The 23,471-nt window shown below is 47.5% G+C and overlaps 1 protein-coding gene across 1 annotated transcript in view; it reads left to right on the top strand.

Annotated features, from left to right (window-relative positions):
* The first annotated feature begins 22,585 nt into the window (after positions 1-22,585).
* The window catches only part of LOC144751991 (vomeronasal type-2 receptor 116-like), a 64,467-nt gene continuing 63,581 nt past the window's right edge, over positions 22,586-23,471 (top strand). Inside the window, exons 1-2 of the mRNA XM_078639950.1 lie at positions 22,586-22,639; positions 22,907-23,134. Coding sequence (XP_078496076.1) covers positions 22,586-22,639; positions 22,907-23,134 — 282 coding nt within the window. The remainder of the gene's footprint in view (positions 22,640-22,906; positions 23,135-23,471) is intronic.

Here is a 23,471-nt window from a genome sequence, read left to right as displayed (position 1 = left end):
AGCCAGGTAAGAGAAGGATCTTCCTCCGGCGGTGGCTCTTCGGATGCATGGTACGGCTGCGAGGGCGAGGCTGGTGGACCGTAGCTGGCGGGTGGGCGTGTAGAAGGTCAGGCGGTCATTGAGGTACTTGGGGCCCAGGTCGTGGAGAGACTTGTGTGCGTGGGTGAGGAGCCGGAACGTGATCTTCTTGTCGACGGGGAGCCAGTGCAGGTTCCTCAGGTGGCTGGAGATGTGGCTGCGTCGGGGGACATCCAGGATGAGTCGGGCGGAGGCGTTCTGGATAGGCTGGAGTCTTTTCTGTAGCTTGGCTGTGGTTCCGGCGTAGAGGGCGTTTCCGTAGTTCAGTCGGCTGGTGACGAGTGCCTGGGTGACAGTCTTCCTGGTCTCGGTCGGGATCCAGCGGAAGATCTTGCGAAGCATACGCAGGGTGTTGAATCACGATGAGGAGACGGTGTTGACTTGTCTGGTCATCGAGAGGGAGGGGTCCAGGATGAAGCCCAGGTTGCGTGCGTGGTCGGTTGGCTTGGGTGCGGTGCCCAGGGCTGGGGGCCATCAGGAGTCGTCCCAGGCGGAGGGCGAAGAACCCAGGATGAGGACTTCCGTCTTGTCCGAGTTCAGTTTCAGGCGGCTGTCCTTCATCCACTCGGTGACGTCTTTCATCCCTTCGTGTAGTCAGGTTCTGGCGGTGTCGGGGTCTCTGGTGAGGGAGAGGATCAGCTGGGTGTCGTCATTTCAGAGGTCATTTAATAAATCAATCAATAGGGTATTTTAAGCACTCTACTCACCCATGGGGGTCTCAAGGCGCTGGGGAGGGAGGTCGGCAGATCTGTTTTGCCAAAGAGCCGGGTCTTGAGAGTCTTCCTGAAGGTGTTCAGGGAGGGGGCACGTCCGATGTCTGCCAGTAGCTTTTTCCCGGTCTTGGCTGCAATGTTGGAGAAGGATCTTCCACCTGCTCTGGCTCTGTGGGTGTGAGGGGTTTCAGCCAGTGTGAGGTTAGAAGATATGAGGTTCCTTTTGGGTACGTGGAAGTTGATTCTGTTGTTGAGGTATTCGGGTCTGGTGTTGTGGAGGCATTTGTAGGCGTGGGTGAGGATTTTGAAGGTGACTCTTTTCTCCACTGGGAGCCAGTGGAATCTTTGTAGGTTGGGTTGTTTGAATGTTTGAATGCTGGGGTATTCAAGGATGAGTCTAGTGGCGGTGACTGTTTGGTCTGGAGTTTGCAGAGTAGGGACTTGTTTATGCCGCCGTAGAGTGCGTTTCCATAGTCCAGTCTGCTGGTGATGAGTGCGTGAGTTACTGTTTTGCTTGACTCAGGGGGGATCTACCTGGAAGTCTTTCGGAGGGTGCGGAGGGTGTTGAAGCAGCTGAAGGTGAGAACATTTCTTTGATATGTTTATAGATCTTTTGAAACATAGGTGTACCTTACACAAGTTACAGTTTATATCTCTTTATATGTTGTAGCTTGTTGTGAATAACATTAAATCCTGCAAAATGTCACCATTTGTCTTGAATGCAGTGAAACCTAAAGCTCAGGGAAATTATAATACCATATTGGTGTGTTCATTGTGCTTTCTATTTAGGTCAGTTATGCAGCAGTGCACGATGTGCTGAGTGACAAAGCCCAGTTCCCATCATTTCTACGCACTGTACCACCCATGAGACCTCAGTCTACAGCATTTGCAGTGTTAGTAAAGCACTTTGGTTGGACTTGGATAGGGCTGGTATCTGAAGATGATGACATGGGCTACATGTGGAGCAAAGATCTAAATGAGGATTTGAAGAGTGTAGGAGTCTGCGTGTCTTTCTGGGAGAAAATCCATGGCATGTACCCAAAGGAAACGATGAGGAGCATCGCTGAGAGGATACGTAGCTCCTCTGCCAGGGTTATCATCTGTGATTATATCGAAATGGACTTTATACCACTTCTGCAGGAGCTGAATGACTTGAACGTAACTGACAGAATGTGGATTTTTTCAACTCGTTTAACAATAACTCCAGATTATGTTCCAAAGTCGTCTTTGAGACTACTGAATGGTTCCCTGGTAATGGTACTCCATGCCCCAGGTATGCCCAAACTCAAGCCCTTCCTAGAGAGCCTTCACCCCTCAAGGTTTCCTGAAGACATTTTCATCCATCCCTTCTGGGAGGCAGCCTTTGGGTGCAAGTGGACAGCCAATGCCAGCTCTTCGGGATCAGGGCTAGTTAAAGCTATGGATGGGGAGCTGCAGTGCACTGGCACAGAGGTGCTTGAAGATCTTGAGTCAATGTTTGTATTGTCTGATATGAGTTATACTTATCACATTTACCTGGCAGTGTATGCCCTGGCACAGGCTCTGCAGGACCTGATCTCATGCACACCAGGGATGGGACCCTTCCAGAATAGCCGCTGTGCTGACGTACAACATCTAAAGCCCTGGCAGGTAGGAGGATATTGATTTATAGTTTGGTGTTTTTTTGTTGATTTAGAAACAACTATAGGCCGCATTAGAATGCCTGAAGACTGATCTATAAACATTCAGGGTATTATTTCCTTATTTGAGAAGAACTTGATTAATAGTGTCTCAAAAAATGTTATTCTGTGAAGAAATACCAAATTCTACCAATGTGAGAGTCGTGGTCACACAGGCAAGAAGCCTCCATTTTTTCATTCATTCAAAATAGTGAAACACATTCCTAACTGCCCAAAGAATGTCCGCTTTGATTTCGAAAGTATTGTGGGGGACACGAAGAGAATCAACCCAAGGCTAGAACTACTGTAGCTCAATTCTCAGGAATGACCTCTTGAAGAACCTCTTTCGACTTTTATCCCAGCGGAAAATCCTGAATGATCCACGTACTTGGCTGCCTACAAAGCCTACGTCATTCACAAGTCTGTTGCGACCTGAACCCTTACACCTTTTCTCTTTAGGGTAGAATATTTTTTCTCCGGAATGTTTCTCCCAGAAAACAAAGGTGGGCAAGGGAAGTATGCTCTGGAGGGACGGGTGGAGATGGAAGATAGGTCAGATAAAACTCAAATATTTGGAACATTAGATCAATAACTTTGAACCCCTATCCCACTCGCTTCCAGGGTCTGAGGAAAGTTGTGGTTCATTGGTGTGAGTGCCCCATATACGACCTATGCCTGAAAATGAGTCATTAAGTGCATTGGCTACTCACTTATGCTTTGTTCGCAAAATAATTTGTTGCCTCATCTTTGTTGTATTCCTCCTGATTGGTTCCATCAGCGTTCCCAGTCCCAGGCCTCGTGTTAGTCTGTTCTGTTGTGTTGCCTTATTTCTCCTAATTTACTCCTCACAGTTGTACCAGTGTGTTGTCAGCAGCATCCTAGAGCTAAAGCCACACCTGCTATGGAGGCCAGTAACCCTACTGTGTGCATACTGTTTATGTGGTGCTCTAATCTATAGCATTATATCGACCAGTCCCTTTCTGTTGTACACCTCTGCACACAGGACAGCATGCAGTGACCCAGACTGGGATACCGGGGAAGGAGGCATTAGATGAGCCCTGCTATAAATGGGGGTCTCTAGTTGGCAATGGCTTGCACCTTTGTCCAAGTAGGCACCCTTCTTCCTGGTCATATTAAGGGGGATATACTTCTAAAGTAACCCCTGCTCACCCCCTTGATAGCTTGGAATGAGCAGATAGGCTTATCTCAGAGTCAATGTGTGAAGCATTTAATTTTATTTAAATTGTACATATCATCATAGTCATACTGTTGCACAGTTATGTCACATCAGAATATAATCATCACGAGTTGTATTGCATGCACATATATAGTGTGCATCTGTTTCTGCAATTCAAACAAGAACTCAACCTAAACAACTACCGTCTGACATTCACATTAAACATACTGTATATTTATTTGTGTGCACAATTATAAGGTCATGCGGCTATGGTGTTACAATTCTATGTGTCTGTCCCCAACTATTGCACACATCTTGGCTCTGTTTATTAATTTTGACTTGCTCGATCTATGACCGCCTCTGTCCACCCATCCATTTTTCTGCCCCTACATCCCTGTTTCTTTGACGTCCGTTACTCATCCCACTCTTCTCGGCCTCTTGCTCCCAACCAGGCAATAAATGGTTCCCATATGTCCTTTGGACGGGATCTGCTAGGAATTAGCTCCCAATAATGGGACAGTTGATCTTTGCAGTAGGTAGCGCTTGATACCCATTCCGGCACCATTGGATGCCTCTGTTTTTTTCCAATGCAGCGCCACTTGCCCCTTAGCCAGGAGCAGCAAAATGGCTATTAGTTTTCTTTTTCCTTTAGGTGCATCTAGGACATAACCCAACAGCGCAATCAACAGAGTACCCTCTAGGGAATAATTTGTTATTTGACCAATATGCTTAAAAACTGCTGACCAAAATGATGCTATTAGTCTACAGTCCCATGCCAGGTGGAGAAAGGTGGCTCTCTGATAACCACATCTCCAACATCTTGTGTTTGGGTGCTGCCCCATGCGATGTAGGTAATTAAAATGAATGTTATGTTATGTTATGTTATTTTATTCTATATAGCGCACAGATGCCGCAGCCAAGAGGCGTCCCGGCGCTTTTGGAGATGGAACACACAACACAACAGAGAGGACCAGATAACACCAAGACTAATCAGAGGAGAATAGATGAGTTTTTAATTGTTTCCTGAACTGGAGCAGATCAGGGATGCAACGAAGTGAGGCAGGCAAAGAATTCCATAATGTTGCCGCCATCACCGAAAAGGAACGGCCGCCCATTCTGGATTTTTTAAAGCGAGGAACAGTGGCCAAATTTGACCCAGCAGACCGAAGGGATCTTGAGGGAACATAGTGAAGAATGGTCTGGGTGAGAATAGGAGGGGAGGCCAGGTTTAGAATTTTGAAAGTAACGCACAAAGCCTTGAACTTAATTCTTTTGCCTACTGGGAGCCAGTGGAGGTCGCGGATAATGCTACGAGCAGAGACAAATTTAGGGAGGCCGACCAGCATCCTGGCCGCCGTATTTTGTATCCGCTGAAGACGGGCCAACTCGGCTTGATTAACACCCAAAAACAGGGAGCTGGCATAGTCCAATCTGGTCAACACCATAGCTTGGACTATAAGCTGCCGAGTGTCCGCGTTGAAAAATTTAAAAATGGGCCGTAGGCACTGTAAAGTGCCAAAACAAGTTCCCGCGACACATTTGATGTGGGGAATAAATGACAGTTGATCATCAAGCCATACGCCCAGATTTTTGACTTCAGTTACAGGAGAGGGAGCATGTCCCAGTTCAGGAGGCCACCATTGGTCTCCCCATAGCTCACTGTCTCTACCGAAGAGAATGACCTCCGTCTTGGTGGCGTTGAGTTGTAAGCGATTATTCGCCATCCAACCGGCGACAGCTTTAAGGGCTGCCTGAAAGGTGGAGGCGCTCATATTGGAGTCGCCATTGAGTGACACAACCAACTGAGTGTCATCGGCGTATGACACTATTGTAAGACCGAAGCTGGCAGCTACGTGCGCCAATGGTGCAACATACAAATTAAAAAGGGTGGGGCTGAGGGCCGAACCCTGTGGAACTCCCTGTAGAATGGGGCGAGGGGCAGAGATATAAGGAGGTGTGGAAACTTTAAAGGTTCGATCCGTGAGAAATGATCGAAACCATTCAAGTGCTTGTTCCTCAACTCCAGCCTCCGCAAGGCGGTGTAACAGGATCTGGTGGGAGACCGTGTCGAAGGCGGCACTTAGATCCAATAGGATCAGTGCCGCCGTCTGACCTTGGTCTAGTATTTTCCTGATATGTTCTACCACCGCCAAGAGGGCGGTCTCGGTACTATGACCGGCTCGAAACCCATTCTGGGAGTTGTCTAGTATATTTACTTCTTGCAGATGGAGGGATAAAATCCTATTGGCGTGAGCTTCGGCTATTTTAGCCATCCAAGGAAGGAGGGAGATGGGTCGGTAATGCTCTGCTTTGGAAGGGTCGAGAGAGGTTTTTTTTAGAATTGGTAAAATAGTGGCCTGCTTCCAAGCAGTGGGAACACTACCAGTTCTAAAAGAGAGATCAATTAAGCTCTGCATCGCCGGGTAACAGCAATCGGCAAAATCGCGGAATTGCATGGGTGTCATAAGGTCATCCGGAGAGCCAGACTTAACTTTGATCGCCAGATTTAAGAACTCCTCTTGGGTCGGACCTGTAATAGCTAATAGGGATTTGGAGACCAGGGGGGCACTATTAATTTCCCTGACAAAAGGCAGAGCAAAAGACCTATATATGGCCTCCACTTTTTCAACGAAGAACGATGCCAGATCCTCACAGTGTGTCATGGAGGCAGTAAGCGTGGAGGCAGTTCTTTTATTGGTGAGGTCTTTGCACACCCTAAAAATGATCTTGGTAGGGTTGGTGCTGTTTTTTATTTCCTGTGAGTAGAAAGCAGCCCTGGCAGAGCATATAGCCCTATGGTACGTTCTGGTGCAGGATCTATAAGCTGCTTTAAGAACAGTATCATAGTTTCTGCGCCAGGCACGTTCAGCTTTTTTACAAGATGATTTCAATACCCTAAGGGAATCAACATACCAAGGACTAGGGGAGCCCGATTTAGCTTTGCTCCACCTAGCTGGTATAAGGGTATCCAGAGACTGCTCAAGCCATTTACAAAAGTCGTCATAACCACGGGAAACTTCCTCAGGAGGTTGGGGATGATGCTGCAGCAAAAGGTGATGAAAATGCTCCAGGTTCAGGTTTCTCCAAGGACGCTTAAGAGTCTTAGGCAGGTTGTTATTGGCTGGAGGGTTGTTAATAGTGATGCGCGTTTCGATCAGATAATGATCTGTCCAGGCCATAGGCTTTGGCTGAAGCACTTCAATATTGGAAGAGATGTTCGTCAGAACAGGATCCAACAGGTGTCCACCGATATGGGTCGGGAACTCAACTAGTTGGACTAATTTAAATGCCTCAAGATCAGAAAGCAAACTATGGACTGAGTTGGAAAGTGGGGCATCCATATGAAGATTAAGGTCACCAATGACCGTAAAATTATTGGTTTTCAAAACTAAAGAGGAAACCACATCTGGAAGACTGACACGAAACGCACCATCAGGACCAGGAGGCCTATAGATTAAGAGTCCCGCAAAGGTGAAGTGGGGACTAACAGTGATGTTGAAGTGTGCACTCTCGCATCCAGCTATAATAGTAGGAGACCACACACAAGAATAGCGATTTTTTACCGCGACTGCGATGCCTCCACCTCTACCAATACGATGGGACCTAAGTCCGTAGTTTGGTGATAAATGTTTTAGTTGTGTACAACAGAAGGCCCATTGTTTGTCGGTCATGGCAATGTCTGCTTCTACCTCCCATTCTGCTTTTGAGTTGACTATAGTCATAGGGAACTCACCTTGAGTAATACTGTAAAGGTGTGTGATTAGTTTATGTGCTGAGGGCACGGAGATAGTATTTTCCAGTGCAGGAAGCACAGGGGGTGTTTGTGGCAATTCTTCATATCTGGCCCTGCAAGGTGCTCTGAGCTGCTCTGAGCTGCTCTGATCTGACAGTAGCACAGCGTATCCAGTGCCGTAGCTGGTGTCTCCTTGCACATTTGTTGTATTGTTATAAATTTGTCTTCTGGGAATAGATCTTCACCTGTCAGGAGTGCGTGGGCTGCCGACCTTTGCTTGGTAGCAGCGTCCAGCAGAGGTGCAATCAGTGGGTTCCCGCCTATCGGCATGGATCGGCATGGATGGCGCAAATAAAGCTTTTCGGTACGCTCTCTTTGCTAACCCCCGCTATGCCCATCGGAGTGATTCAACTGTGTCTATCTCCTGCTGAGAGCATTTATATTGGTGATAGATTGCTGTATTTAGTGGGAGGGGAGCCACTTTGTCAAGTTCTATCGCCACGTGTGGCTTATATGGCATGGGATGTTGCCCATAATGGAGGAATTTCGCCTAGGCGCAGTATGCATACAGTTCAAAGTCTGGGGCTCCTAAGCCTCCTTGTGTAAAGGGCAGAGTTAGGATAATCCAGGATATGCGGGGTTGTTTACCAGCCCACAACAGGTCTAATACGCTCAAGCGTAACCTTTAAAAAAATGAGTATCAAGGGGCATAGGTATATTTACCAATAGGTACAACAGCTTCGGGAGTATTACCATCTTTATGATGGCTATACGGCCTGCTAGAGACAATGGCAAAGTTCTCTACTGTTGCACCTTACCCTCCAACCAGTCTATCGCTCTCCCATAGTTGGTCGTCCACAAATCCCTCTCGATGACCAGACAAGTCAACGCCGTATCGTGATTGTGCTTCAACACCCTGCGCATGCTCCGTAAGGTCTTCCGATGGATCCCCACTGAAACCAGGAAGACAGGCACCCAGGCACTAGTCACCAGCCGACTGAACTACGGGAACACCCTCTGTGCGGGAACCACTGCCAAACTACAGAAAATACTCCAGCGCATACAGAACGCCTCCGCACGACTCATCCTGGGCATCCCTCGCCGCAGCCACATCTCTACCCACCTGAGAGACCTGCACTGGCTCCCAGTCAACAAGAGGATCACGTTCAGACTCCTCACCCACGCACACAAGGCTCTCCACGACATGGGCCCGAAGTACCTCAACAGCCGCCTCACTTTCTACACATCCACCCACCAGCTACGATTGGACAGCCTCGCCCTCGCCGCCGTACCACGCATTCGAAGAGCCACCACTGCAGGAAGATCCTTCTCCTACCTGGCGGCCAAGACATGGAACTCCCTCCCCATCCACCTACGGCTGACCCAGGACCACCTCTCCTTCAGGAAACAACTCAAGACCTGGCTTTTCGAGCAGTAACGGACCCCTCCCCCCAGCGCCTTGAGACCCTACTGGGTGAGTAGCGTGCTATACAAATTGTTGATTGATTGATTGATTGATTGCTTTAAATCCCGGCTTATCCATATTCCTAGATATCTGATCGGCCCATTGTATGGGGAATTCTGTGTCAAACGGAGTAGTGTTTTCTGTCAGGGGCAATAGCATTGATTTAGTCCAGTTTATCTGGATACCCATGAGGCCTCCATAGCGTATCATTTCCTTCATCACTGGCGCGAAGTTTGTTTCTGAATTTACTAGATATACTGTCATGTCATCTGCATACATAGAGATAAGTAGGCCTCTGTATGTGAACCTGATGCGTCATTGTGTATGATGGTGTCGAAGGCAAGCTGCCAAGGGTTCCATAGCAATCCCGAACAGAAGTGGAGAAGTGTGGCTCAATGGTTAGAGCGGCAGACCCTGATGCAGAGGTCTAGCCCGGGACCAGGGTTCAATTCCCCGCCTCGGCGGGTCTTGGGCTCAAAAATTCCACAGACCTGATAATTCTCGCCTCGGTGCCTATTCCAATCATGGAGTCCCACTCTGCAACTCTGGTCACTAACTTGCCTAATCTCCACAACGGCCCCCACAACGCTAAGGATGCCTGGCCTCCACCTTGGGGGTTCCCAGGAGTGGACACCTCACAGGGAAAGCCAGAATGGGTTCCACAGCGGTATTTGTGCAAACACCTTGAGACCCTTGCGGGTGAGTAGTGCGCTATACAAGTATCAATTTACAAGTGGCAAGAGCGGGCAGCCTTGTCTTGTGACTCTTCTTATGCTAATTCGTTCTGAAATTAGGCCATTCACCCTAACTCTCGCTGTGGGAGCAGTGTATAGTAGTCAGATTTGGTTCATAAAAGTGGGACTCAATCCCATACGTGCCAATATTGTGAAAATAAATAAAGGGAATCAAACGCCTTTGTGGCATCCAGGAGGGCTGCTGTGGCCTGCACGTGTGGAGCCAGGTAATGCAACAGAGCGAATATGGTTTGCAGATTGTGCGCCGTCAAGCGACCTCGTATGAAACCTGACTGGTCTGGAAATGCTATCATTGGAAGAAGGGGCTGCAACCTATTTGCCAATAATTTTGCATATATTATAGCATCCAGATTTATCAAGGATAGAGGATGGTATGACTCTGGCTGGGTTGGATCTTTGTCCAGTTTAAGCTGCGTAATTATTGTGGCCTCTTGCAGGGTCTGTGGTAACATTCCAGTATCTTGGGCCTCCTGATAAACCTGTAAAAGTCTCAGGGCACGAATATCTACATACTCCTTATAAAAGGCCGCCATCAGGCCATCAGCGCCTGGGGCCTTGTCAGCTGGCATCCTGTTGATTACTTGTCTTATATCCTCTAGTGTAAATGCCAAGTCCATATTTTCGCAGTGCTCTTGATTAAACAAAACCAATGCTATTGTGTCCAAGTATTCTGTAATGTCAGTCTCTGAAAGATCTGTCTGAGTAGTGTACAGATTCGTGTAAAATTGTGTCATGGTGTGCAGTATGTCAGGCGGTGTACGTGAGGGCGGCGCGTTTTGATTTTGAAGTTCAGTAATATAGGCCAAACCCCTTGGCTTACGCAGGAGACCTGCTAATGTTTTCCAGGGACGGTCTCTTTCCCCAAATTTCCGTGCATGTGCGTATTTGTGCAAATATTTAACTTCCCTAGCTGCCTCTTCTTGAAATGTTGTTAGTTTGCTTCTAATGTGAGCTAATGTCACAGACGATAGTGTAGTACAATGTTTGCGCTCTAAGTCTCTGATCTCCCTCTCCAATCCTGCATCAGTATTGCGTAGGTCACGCAGCACTCCTGTTTTCAGTGCTATGCATACACCACAGGTTACTACCTTAAAAGCCTCCCAGAGGGTTCCCGGTGAATATACTATTCCTTCATTTATGTCAAAATAGTCCGTTATTCTTTGCCTGAGTTCTGAGTTCTGATCTAGTAAGACACCCAATGGGAATCTCCTGCTAAAGGGCTGTATATATGACTTAGGTATGTTTAGCGTTAGTTGCACGGGTGAATGATCTGAAAATGTACGTGGATCGTGTACTGCGCTGTCAACCCAAGCATGCAAATCTTTGGAGGTGAGACAGTAATCTATTTGTGACCATGCGTTTCTTTGGTGGGTTATGCAAGTCCCCTCCATGCTGTTCGGATGTAATGCCCTCCAGGAGTCTACAAGCAGGAATTCATCTATAGTATCTTTTAGCATGGATGCAACATGTGTATTGTGCGTTCTAGAAGTTCCAATTCGGTCAGCATCCATTGATAGGACCACATTAAAGTCACCTCCCCATAATATCGCTACGTCTCCTAGTGTTTTGATCACCCTCCATACTTGCTGTAAAAATATTCAGGACAGTCCGATTTGGGCCCCTAGGTGTTAACTATTACTATCTAGCTGTTATATAGTACTCCCTTCATCAGAATATACCTTCCTCATCTGTTGCAGTCTGCTGCGTCTGCCAATGTAGGCCTTTTCGGATTAACACTGCTACACCCCAAAAGTGGCCTGAATATCCAGAGCTGAAGACCTCCCCCATCTATTGTTTTTCAGTGTTGCCAGTGATGTGCTCATCAAGTGCGTTTCTTGTAATAAACAAATATCCACTGCATGCCTGGCCAAGTAAGAGTGTGCTTATCTAGTTTTTCTGCGGTCGTTCAGCCCCCTTATATTCCAAGTAAGGCATTTGAGGGATGTCACTTCATTACCATACATCGATAATGACCATGAACTATATTACCGGCCAGGCGTCTTGTCTGTTAGGTGTGTATCAGTAGTGTATCCCATACCATGTATTGTGAGCCATCATTTCTGTCAATAGTTATTAGCATGTGCAGTAGTACATCTACGTATGCATCTGCCAGATGAATGTGTCGAAGGAAACAAAGAAACAGTTAACTCCCATCCCCCCCCCTCCCTCCACCCACACCAACCCCCCAATCAGATTGTGTTTCCCCTGCAATATGTTCATTAACTTTAGCAGGTCTCATACATGACGGGAGTAGTTGGAAGTCATCCCTCTGGGATGTGTGGGACCGCCGGCTAACACCCCTGCCCTGGTCCGCAGGGTGGCCTTGCACTCAAGGTACAATTTGGAGTCTATGATTACAATTGGCTTCATTGAACAGCATTTATAGGACATTTCAACTAAATTCCCCTATATACTCCCCACTGCCCTTCTGGAGATTTTGCCTTGTCTGACCCTTATGTAATTAACCGGTGTCATATGTAATATTATGCAACTGGGCACTTATCAGCAAGATCAGGTTCTTGCGTCAAAAGTTCTGGAATCTGTCATTATCACTAAGGTTGCTCTCTGTGCGATCTTCCAGTACAGAGGGCTGCTGTTTCTGGTCTCTCGCCATCTGTTTAGAGTAGTTCATAGCTGCTTTCGTGTACATGAAGAAAGTGGCATGGCCCGACCCTGAATTTTGAGCTTGTTGAGATAGATCAGTGCATACTTGGTTCCAACCTGTTGAAGAATTTTCTTGGCCAGAAGGAATTCCCGGTGCGCGGCCTGCACTTGCATCGTAAAGTCTGGGTAGAATGACACTTCATTTCCTTGATATTTAAGGAAATCGGTTCTCTGGCTAGTCTCAATATCGTGTCTCGATCGCGATAATTTAGTACTTGGGCCAAGATAGGTTGTGCTGGGGCTCTCGATTGTGGCCTGGGGCCCAGAGTACGATGGGCACATTCAATTAGAGACATTTGGGATAGCTCAGCTCCAAACAGCTCTTTCATCATAGTTTCAATATACTTCTCCATGTTAGGTATGTCTGTGGATTCAAGAATTCCTGTAATTCGTACATTATTTCTGTGCAAACTAGCTTCCAAATCTTCGTTCTTGGTTTGTATGACGTTCAGTATTGTGTCCATTTTCAACAGTTTGTCCTGTGTCTCCTTTTGACAGTCTTCAGCTTCCGAGACTCTCATTTCAAGAGTATCTAGACGGTTGTCATGTATGTTTACCCTGTGCATTATTCTATCCATGCGCTCAGCTAATGTGTCTATTTTAGATCCTATCTCTTGGAGAATCTTTTTGAGATCTTTAAAAGTTGACGCGGATATCCTCATCCTGTACTGGTCTAGCAGCTATGTCTTCAGCATTATCTGTCGCGGTGTTGTCACCTTCAGCTTGTTTATTCAATTTTTTATCAACATTGATCTAGGGTTAATGGGCATCTGGTTTACCCATCCTGTCTTTGAGTTGGTAAATGCCAAGTCATGTGCACACGTTTATAGAGTAAGAGGTCCTGGCGTCAGAACCCAAAATTAGAGACAATGTTCATTTAGGATTGAAGGAATGAAGGTCAAACTCCAAATTGTGCATGTAGAAAAGATTTATAATTCAATCTTGATCAGTAACCTTGACAATAGCCAGCCGACACGTGTTTCGCCACACCGTGTATAAGATGTGACTCATCAGGGCTGTGAATTCCTTATGTATACTCGTGATCTGTGGAAGAGAAAATAACCTGGTTTAGGAAGGGGGCATCAGAGTTAGAAGATGGTGAGTGTGAAAGGACAGGGGAGGCGGAAGGCTTACTGCAGTATCGGTGTAATAATCGAAACCGGCTGCGAGTGAGGTAAAACGATAGGGAAATGACCAGACCCTGCTGGGTGTGTGAAAACACATAAGGCACTGAGGACGGGTATGTCCCAAGTCAGAGGCAGGGATCTGTGTGTATTGTCGGAGGATCACATGGATCAGTGCGGAGAGCGGCAAGCCGAGGTTCCAGGTCGCGTACCCGTCCTCAGTGCCTTATGTGCTTTCACACCGCCAGCAGGGTCCGGTCATTTCCCTACGGTTTTTCCCCACTCGCAGCCGGTTTGGAAGAAGACACTGGTTCAGATTTCACCATATTTTGCATCCTGTGCTGTTCAGATGCAGTTTGCCAGTGGTTCTGGCCAGTTCTCTCCAATTTACGAGCTGATAAAGGACGGATAGTAGTCTCAGCCAGCGGAGCTGCCTCACAGTGTGACCATCTCCTTGCACAGCATAGCCACGCCCCCCCAATACTGTACATATTAAAAACAAGACCAGAACAACAAAAAATCCAACATACGGCATTTAAAAATATATGAACTTTGTAAGAATAACTTTAAAATGAAGTTCCTTGAAGTTGGTACCTCTGTCAAGGGGCTACCGTGGCGCTGAAAAGAAGAGAATCCAACAGTTCTGTCTGACCGCATCGGTTGTGGTGTTGGTAGACTCTCAAAAAAGTACCTTTTCATTGCGGGCCGGTCGTGGCAACTATTGTGGTTGTGATATGAAACATAGTGGTGCGGCATGCAGTGCCCTCAGGGCGCGGTGCAGGCAATGGCTCGGTGACGGTCATCCAGCAGCATCAGTAAGACCGGGGCTGTGATGCAGAGTGAACAAAGCAAACACAAGAAGCTGATTGATGGAGCACTGAACTTTTCAGACACTCACCCTCAGCCACAGATCTGGGCCTAAATTCACGATTTTTTTGCTCACCATGCCATTCCAGTCTTGACCCTAAGCCAAATGGGAGGAGCCCGAACTGCCAGGCCAGGTCCTCCCTGGTCTGGAAACAAGCATCCGCGCTTTGAAGGTTATTAGCCCCCGGGGGGGCCAAATCCCAGGGGGAATTTCAAAAATAGTGTGGGGGTTCCCATTCCCCCACACTGCCCCGGGGAGCGCCGGGGCTCTAACTTAATAGCCCCAGGGACCACCACCCCCCGGGGCTTGTTTAAAATTTGAAATGGGTGGGGGGCTCTCGGGCTTAAAAACATTTGGTGAGGTGGGTTCTGAGGCCCCCCAGCCCTGGGTACCACCACCCCACGGGGCTTCTGAAAAATGTGGGAGGGGGGGCGCACGGCCCCCTCCTGCATCCTTGTCTAGGCCCTGGGGACCGCCACCCCCCAGGGCCGGCTCCTGCAGTGTCCCGGGGTACCCACCGCTGGGACACTCCTGTTTGCAATGGCAGGGTGGGAGGCTCGCGGCTCCCACCCTGCCCTTGCAAACTGCTTTGCTTCATTGAAGCGAGAGCAGGGAAACCTGCTCTCGCTTCAATGAAGCAACACAGATTGCTTTACCATATGGGGAGCAGCATGTTAGCTGCTCCACATGTGGAAAAGCAATGCGGGCTCCCGCAGGAGGTGGGGAGCTGGCCAGGCAATGTGGGATTGGGGAATCCCCCACGGTCCCCTGCGGTGAGGGCCAGCCCTGGGGGTTGGGGTCCACGGGGCTACCCAACCCCCCTCCCCATTAACAAAAAAATAAAAAAATTTAAATAAAATGGCCGGCCCCGGAGGATGGGGTCCCCGGGGCCTTGAAGTGGCCTGAGAAGGGGGGCTATGCAGCTCACCTCCATAAAAATATTAAAATAATTGGCCATGCCCCGGGGATGGTTTCCCCCGGGCCCGGAATTGGCCATGGAGAAGTGTGGCTCAATGGTTAGAGCGGCAGACCCTGATGCAGAGGTCTAGCCCGGGACCAGGGTTCAGTTCCCGCCTCGGAAGGGTCTTGGGCTCAATTTCCTCATACCTGATATTTCTCGCCTCGGTGCCTATTCTAATCATGGGTTCCACTCTGCAACTCTGGGTAATATCTTGCTTAATCTCCACAACGGCCCCAACAACGCTAGGATGCCTGACTTCACCTTGGGGTTGCCCAGAGTGGGCACTTCACATGGAAAGCTAGGAAGGGTTCCACAGCGCTATGCGTACAAGCGCCTGAGATACCCCTTCGGGGGTCGATTCGGGTGCTATACAAGTACTACTACATTTACATGGGAGAGCGGCCACATGTCCCCATTCTCGTAAAATAAAATGTAAAAATGTATATTTGGGTGTCAGGCCCTGGGGGATGGGGTCCCCAGGGCCCAAAAGAAAGTAAAAGGAAAGGAGACCACGCAGCCCCCCTTTCAATTTTTTGTTTTTTTAAAAAGACTCGATCGTCCCTAGGCCCCAACCCTCACAAACACACTCTGCAAACGTGCCCTGTCTCGCGTTTTGAATTGGGGAATTAATTCCCCATCAATACTGGGGGTCCCTGGGGCCCAACTAGCCCATCAGGTCCCTCCAATAAGTGCCACAGGGCAGTGTTGCAGAGAGGTGCTCCAGGCCATGCCCCTTTTTACACCTCTCTACAACGCGGCCTTGTCACACTTACTGGAGGTACCTGGTGGGCTAGTTGGACCCCAGGTACCTCCAGGATTCAAAGGGACTTAATTCCCCAACTTAAAACGCACCTCGGGCGCGTTAGCACAGTGGTGAAGGGAGGGGGCGGGACCTCAGTTCACATGTTTGCAAACACGCCTTGTGGAGCGGTTTAACTTGGGGAATTCATTCTTTGTCAATACTGAGGGTCCCTGGGGGCCAACAAACCCACCAGGTACCTCTAGTAAGTGCCATGGAGCTACGTTGCAGAGTGTTGTAAAAAGGGGCCTGGCCTCAGAACACCTCTCTGCAACGCAGCCTCCTGGCGCATAATGGAGTGACCTGCTGGGCTAGTTGGCCCCCAGTGACCCACAGGATTGAGGAGGAATTCATTTTGGAACCAAAAACCCGCCACGGGGTTTGTTTGCAGACATATCACCTTAGGCCACGCCTCCTTCCTTCACCACTGTGCAAACGCGCCCTGTGCCACATTTTAAGTTGGGGAATTAATTCTCTTTCAATATTGAGTGTCCCTGAGGGCCAAATAGCCCAACAGGTTTCTGCAGTGTTCGCCAGAGAGCTGCGTTACAGACAGGTGTTCAGAGGCCACGCCCCTTTTTATACCTCGTTGCAACGCAGCTCTGTGGCGCTTACTGGAGGTAACTAGTGGGCTAGTTTAACCCTAGGTACCCTTAGCATTGAACAGGACTTAATCTCTCAACTTAGAACGGTGACAGGGCACGTTTACACAGTGGTGAATGGAGGGGCCTACCGTGATGTGTGCAAACACGCCCGGTGGTGAGTTTTAAATTGGGGAAAAAATTCCACTTCAAACCTGAGGGACCATGGGGGCCAAATAGCCCACCAGGTTCTTCCAGGAAGCGCCAGTGCGCTGTGTTGCAGAGAGGTGGTTCAGGCTGTGCCACTTTTTACATCTTTCTGCTACCCAGCTCTGTGGCGAATAGAGGATGTACTACAAATTCCAATTTACTCACCTAATATCAGGAGAGACCTCAGTGCAGCATCTTTGAGCCCAGTACTGATCCTGAAAAGTAATTCTAACCATACTTACCAGTAACTTGAATTTCCTTCAATAGGCTAACATTGACTGGTTTCACTTGGAAATTCTTCTGTGTGTGGAGTTTTGGAACATTTAAATATTCACATAAAATCATCCGAACAATGAATTCAAATTTACTCACCTGTTATCAGGAGAGAACTCAGTGCTGCATCTTTTAGCCCAGCACTGACCATGAAAAGTAACTCTAACCGTACTTACAAGTAACTTGTATTTCCTTCCGTAGGAATCTATTGTCTGGTTTTCACCAGAAAAGTTTCTACGTGTCTATTTTCACAAACTACAAATATTCCTAAAAAATCGCCTGTATGACTTAAACGCAATCTTTCAACTGTTTACAGGAGACGCACCAGTGATGTATCTAGCACCCACCACTGAGTAAGAAAATGTAACGATAACACTACTTACATATAAGACATAGCACGAACTCCTGAGGCGGAAAGCCGGGAGCAACGAAGGTTTTAACTATATTGTTGTGTTTTTACCTGTGATTGCATTTGCGCTTTACTTCCCATTCTTGCCACATTATCCTCCCGTGCAGCCGATCTTAACGCGGCTGCGGGGCCGCTACTAACACCGACGCCTTTCGGGGGAAGCCCCCGCAGCCAGGCCACGCCCACTCTGCGCCAGGCCATGCCCCCGAGCCTTTAAAGCGCGCTTAATACATCGTGTAGCCAGATAGCACGAACTCCTGAGGCGGAAAGCCAGGGGCAACGAAGGTTTTAGCTATATTGTTGTGTTTTTACCTGTGATTGCATTTGCACTTTACTTCCCATTCTTGCCACATTATCCTCTCGCGCAGCCGATCTTAACGCTGCTGCAGGGCAGCTACTAACACCGACGCCATTCCGGGGAAGCCCCCCCGGCCAGGCCACGCCCACTCTGCGCCAGGCCACGCCCCTTCCATTTCCTACTTAAGTCATGTGCCTTTTCCGGCCGCGCAGCAGACGGGCGCAGCGGGCGCGCCGGCGGTGCGCCGAAGGCGCGCCAAAGGCAAGCCCGTCTGCGCCCATCCGCGATCGGGCGCCGTCCAGGGCCAGACCTTATGTCCATCAGGTGGGACACATACGGTGGAGCAGACAGGAGCTGTTGGACTTCCGCAATACCACTGTTAACACATGCTTACATACGATGCGAGTAGAGGATAGTACAGCCTGTGAATACTGCCACTTCTCCTATGACTTAGGTAGAAAGATGGCATCGGGAGATCTTACCCTGACATGTGGTCTGCTCAACGTACGCTCCCTGCGGAAGCACAGACTAGACCTTTACGACCTACTCACTGAGAGACAGTGGGATCTTTTGTTCCTCACTGAGACATGGCTGGATGAAGATTCGACTCCTGATGCTTTAGAAGCACTACCGGAGGGCTACACCATGCATAGGCAGGATAGATCCACTGGTAGAGGAGGGGGTATCGCCATTATAGCTAAGCATAGCTTACGATGTCAACTGGATACTTCCCCCATCTTAGATAGTGAGACGGGGAGCTTCACCGTTAAAGTAAAAGAAGGCTGTACGTTGAAGGGTTTCCTTATCTATAGACCCCCTGGCCTTATGGCTCGGTTTGGGGAGAGTCTAGTAGAAGGCATTATGGAGGCTGCGCTGCGCAGAGACAAAATCTTGGTACTAGGGGATCTTAATCTTCATTTGATTAACCCCACTGACAACGCCACCAAGGACCTCTGCCAGGCGCTAGGAAACCTCCAACTGAATCAGATAGTATGTGATCCCACTCACCAGCTGGGACATTTGTTAGACCCTATATTTGTCAACTGGGGGGATGTAGAAGCTATGACTCCCATCCCTATCCCATGGTCGGACCACTATCTGGTACTATTCTCCGTACGCATTCCCGGGACAAGATCACTGGTGCCAGCACCACTATACCACTCTAGGAGGAGATGGGCAAACTTCTCCGAGGCAAAGTTCTGTGCAGCACTCATCAGAGGAGGGAGTCCAGGGGGGGATGATGCGGACACCGCTAACTCCAACCTTTGCAAAGGTATCACTGAGGCACTTGATTGCACGGCTCCACTCTCACGTGCTAAAGTAGGTGGTCGCACTCAGAAAACCACCCCGTGGTACAGTGATGAGCTGCGGGCTGCAAAGGCAGCACTGAAGCGAGTGGAAAGGCAATGACGAGTGGCCTTTTCAACGGAAACCTGGGAGATTTATCTAACTAAGAGGCGACTCTATCATGGACTAATTAGGAAGTCTAAAACTGTACACTATGCCACCAGAATCAGTGAGGCTGGCAACTCCACGAGGGAGCTTTTTCTGCTTTATAAATCTCTCTCGTGTGTGACACTAGCGACTGACCCAGATAAGTGCTCGGCGGAATCTTGCGATAAGATCGAGAACTTTTTCGCCGAGAAGGTAACTAAAATCTACTCGTCATTTTCTAGTCATCTCATGGCAGGGACTGAGTTCGTGGAAATCCCAAGGGATTGGGGGAATAGATACAGATTGACTAACTTCGTTACCCCGCCCCCGGAGGACCTTCTAAAGATATGTAAATCTATCAAGTCCGGATCCCCTCGGGACCCCACTATGCCTAAACGGCTAGCTGACAGCTTGCCAGTGTTGGAACCTTACATCAGGCACCTGTTAGACCTGTCATTTAAGACTGGGATAGTGCCTAGAGACTGGAAGCAGGCGGTGGTTCTACCCCTGAGGAAGAAATCCAACATCAGTTTCGAAAAATTAGAGAACCTCCGACCTAACTCCCTTTTACTCTACCTGGCTAAAGTGGCGGAGAAAGTGATTAATGTACAACTGATGGATTTCGTGGAGGAGGCTATCCTCCTGCATGACACCCAGTTTGGTTTCTGTCCCCGCCACTCTACGGAGTTGGCGCTCCTGATGGCAGTGGAGACCCTACGTCAGGGGGTGGATGAAGGGCAGACCATGGCCCTCATCCTGCTGGACCTAAGTGCGGCATTCGACACTGTAGCACATACCACCTTGCTACAGTGTCTGAATAATGGAGGATTATCGGGTACTGCACTTAGATGGTTCCAGTCCTTCCTGACGGGGAGAGGCTTCCAGGCCCGCCAGGGTGAATGCTATTCCGGGGAGATCTGTTTGGGACAGGGCGTGCCCCAGGGCTCGTCCCTGAGTCCCACCCTGTTTAATCTATATGTCTCCCCAGTGGCCTCTATTGTGGAGGGTCATGGCTTGCACATAGTATCCTACGCCGACGATACGCAGCTGGCTATCTCCCTATCGCGCGCACCCGGTCTTGCGGCGGACCAATTCAGAACCTGTATGCAGGAGTTGGCAACCTGGATGTCCGCCAATTGCCTCAAATTTAATGGCAATAAGACTGAGGTGCTCGTGGTGGGGGGTGGCCCATCTGTGTGGTCGTCGGCGTGGTGGCCCTCTTGTCTAAGTGAGGTTCCAACCCCCTGTCGGGAAGCCAAGAATCTTGGAGTTTGGCTTGATGCTGATCTGTCCTTTGGACCTCAGGTAGGCCGTGTGGTGGGTGTCTGTTTCAGGTCCTAAAAAGTTTGCGGAAGGTCTTAGATCTACTTCCCATGTCTGCCCGCAGGACGCTGGTACATGCCCTCATCACATCGTGCCTAGATTACGGCAACCTACTGTACCTAGGAGCAACCAGTAAGGTATTAAATCATCTCCAGGTACTGCAGAATGCAGCAGCTCACCTCATTCTGAAGCTTCCGAAAAGATCGGCCTCTAAAGCAGCCCTTCACACTCTTCACTGGCTTCCAGTGAAGAGCAGGGTGGAGTTTAAGGCCCTCTGTACTTGTCACCGTATACTTAATGGGAGGGCACCAGCACCACTCCAGAGTCTGGTCTCCAGATACGAACCTACGCGAGCGCTGCGCTCCTCCCAGGGTGGCCTATTAAAGGTCCCCAGGATGAGAAGGGCTCGCATGGGAGGCAGATCCTTTCGCTACTTGGTGGCGAATGGCTGGAATGCTCTACCCTTGGACTTTCGCTTAGAAGTGTCTGAAGCCGACTTCAGGAAGAAGCTAAAAACACATCTTTACACACGATAACTCTAGCTGACTCTGTGGCCTGCTTGTATGAGTTTTTGTCTGTCTTAGCGCAGGAACATGCTACCTGAGCGTAACTGCGGGCTTTATAAAACTCCCTTATTGTTATTATTATTACATGCTAAGTGAATTTCCTTCCATAGGGTTACATTGAGTGGTTTCACTTGGAAATTCTTCTGTGTGGACTTTTGGAACTTTAAAATATTCACCTAAAATCAGCCGAACAGCGAATTCCGATTTACTCACCAGTTTTCAGGAGATACCCCAGTGCTGCATCTTGGAGCCCAGTACTGATTCTGAAAAATAATTATAATCATACTTATCAGTAACTTGAATTTCATTTCATTGGCTAACATTTACTGGTTTTACTTGGAAATTCTTCTGTGTGTGGAGTTTCGGAACTTTTAAATATTCACCTAAAATCATCCGAACAATGAATTCCAGTTTACTCACCTGTTATCAGGAGAGAACTCAGTGCTGCATCTTTTAGCCCAGCACTAACCCTGAAAAGTAACTCTAACTGTACTTACCAGTAACTTGTATTTCCTTCCATAGGAATCTATTGTCTGGTTTTCACCAGAAAAGTTTCTACGTGTCTATTTTCACAAACTACAAATATTACTTAAAAATCGCCTGTATGACTTAAACACATTCCTTTAACTGTTTACAGGAGATGCACCAGTGCTGGATCCAGGATCCACCACTGAGTAAGAAAAAGTAACGATAACACTACTTACTTGCTAAGTGAATTTACTCCATTAGGTAACATTGGTGATTCTATGTGAAAAAGTTTTAAAATACAATAATATTCCTTAAAAATCCCTACTGTAACCAAAACGCTTTTACTCAACTGTTTACAGGAGATGTCCCAGGACTGAATCTAGGATCGAGTCCTGTGGTTAGAAAAGTAATCCATAAATTAACTAATTGCATTTAACTAGAAATTCCCATTCAGCTCAATGTTGCATTGTGTTTAAAATTGTGTTGCCCATTGCAACAAATGTAAGTACTGTACTTAAAATTCTATTGCCTATTTGCAAAGTATTTAAACTATAGTAATTAATTCTGAGAAAGTATATTTTGTAATGTAATGTATAATGTAATTATATTGTAATTTAAAAAATAAAATATCTAAAAATAAATAGTTAAAAAAAATTGTAAATCAGTATAAAAAATAAAAATAAGAATGAATTCATTTAAAAATTGTAATTTACAAAACCTTTGAAATTCACTGAAAAAACCATATGTTTCAGACATGTTATAGTTAGGAATTAACATTTAAAAAACCTTAGAAATTCACTGAAAAAACATAGGTTTAAGACATGTTATAATTAGGAATTAGCATATAAAAAACCTTAGAAATTCACTGGAAAATGATATTTTTTGGGGGTGTTATAGTTAGTTAGACATTTCACTCATATAAAACCATTGAGATTCCCCCGTTATAGTTAGTTATACTAACTATAACTCGCGCGCCCGTAATCCACTGCTGATGATGTCACATATTACTTCATTCATGGGTGGGGCGGATGGAGCTGGTTGAAGTTGAATTACTAGAAGTTCTGTACACAGTGTTCAAGATTGTGAGGACAAAATAAGAACTATGTGTGGGAAAGGGGGTCCATTTCACTCCTCTCTGTGTTGGGAGCACATCAGGGTAACACATCAGGTGCATGGGCAGGAGGTTTCCTCTCCACCATGGGAGTGTTCTGCATTTTATTGTCTATTATGTCTTTTTCACAACCTTCATCCAATAACCTTGCTACATACACATATGTTCTTGATAGGGAAGAAAGAATAAATGAGTGTGTTTCTTACTTTCACAAGAGTCCTGTTGTTTCTAATTTCAGATGCTGCACTATGTGAGGAGTGTGCACTTTAAAACCAGCTCGGGAGAAGACATTTTCTTTGATGAAAACGGTGATGTGCCGGCGGTGTTTGATTTTGTAAACATCCAGATCTCCTCCGAAGGCAGTATCAGACTGGTCAATGTAGTGACCTATGACTCCAGCGCCCCTAAAGGGAAGCAGATCAGGATAGAGGAAGATGCCATGATGTGGAACACAGAAGACAACCAGGTGAGAATCTTTGGGTGATTCTTTTGTGGGAAGTGGTAGGTAGTACCGCTTAACTGAAGGACCAGAGGAATGCAAATTATGATGAGGAATTCATGGTAAGTTATAAGGTGCATATATTGGTTTAAATTCTCAACTTATATTTTAAAATGTCTTTAACTGTGAAAGTAACAAGAGATCATGTAGCTGTTACTGCTGTATAACTAGGTCATCGAAGATAAAGTTAACATCATGACCCAAAAAAAGGAAGTAATGTGCTCTGGTGGGATTTCAATGAGTTCTTGATCCTTAACCTGTGTCTTCCTTCCCTACTAGGCTGCGAGACTGAGGCTCGACATCA

Source organism: Lissotriton helveticus, chromosome 4_2, assembly GCF_964261635.1.
Source record: "Lissotriton helveticus chromosome 4_2, aLisHel1.1, whole genome shotgun sequence".
In the NCBI taxonomy this organism is placed as follows: Eukaryota; Metazoa; Chordata; class Amphibia; order Caudata; family Salamandridae; genus Lissotriton; species Lissotriton helveticus.
This window is presented reverse-complemented; position numbering and strand designations above follow the sequence as displayed.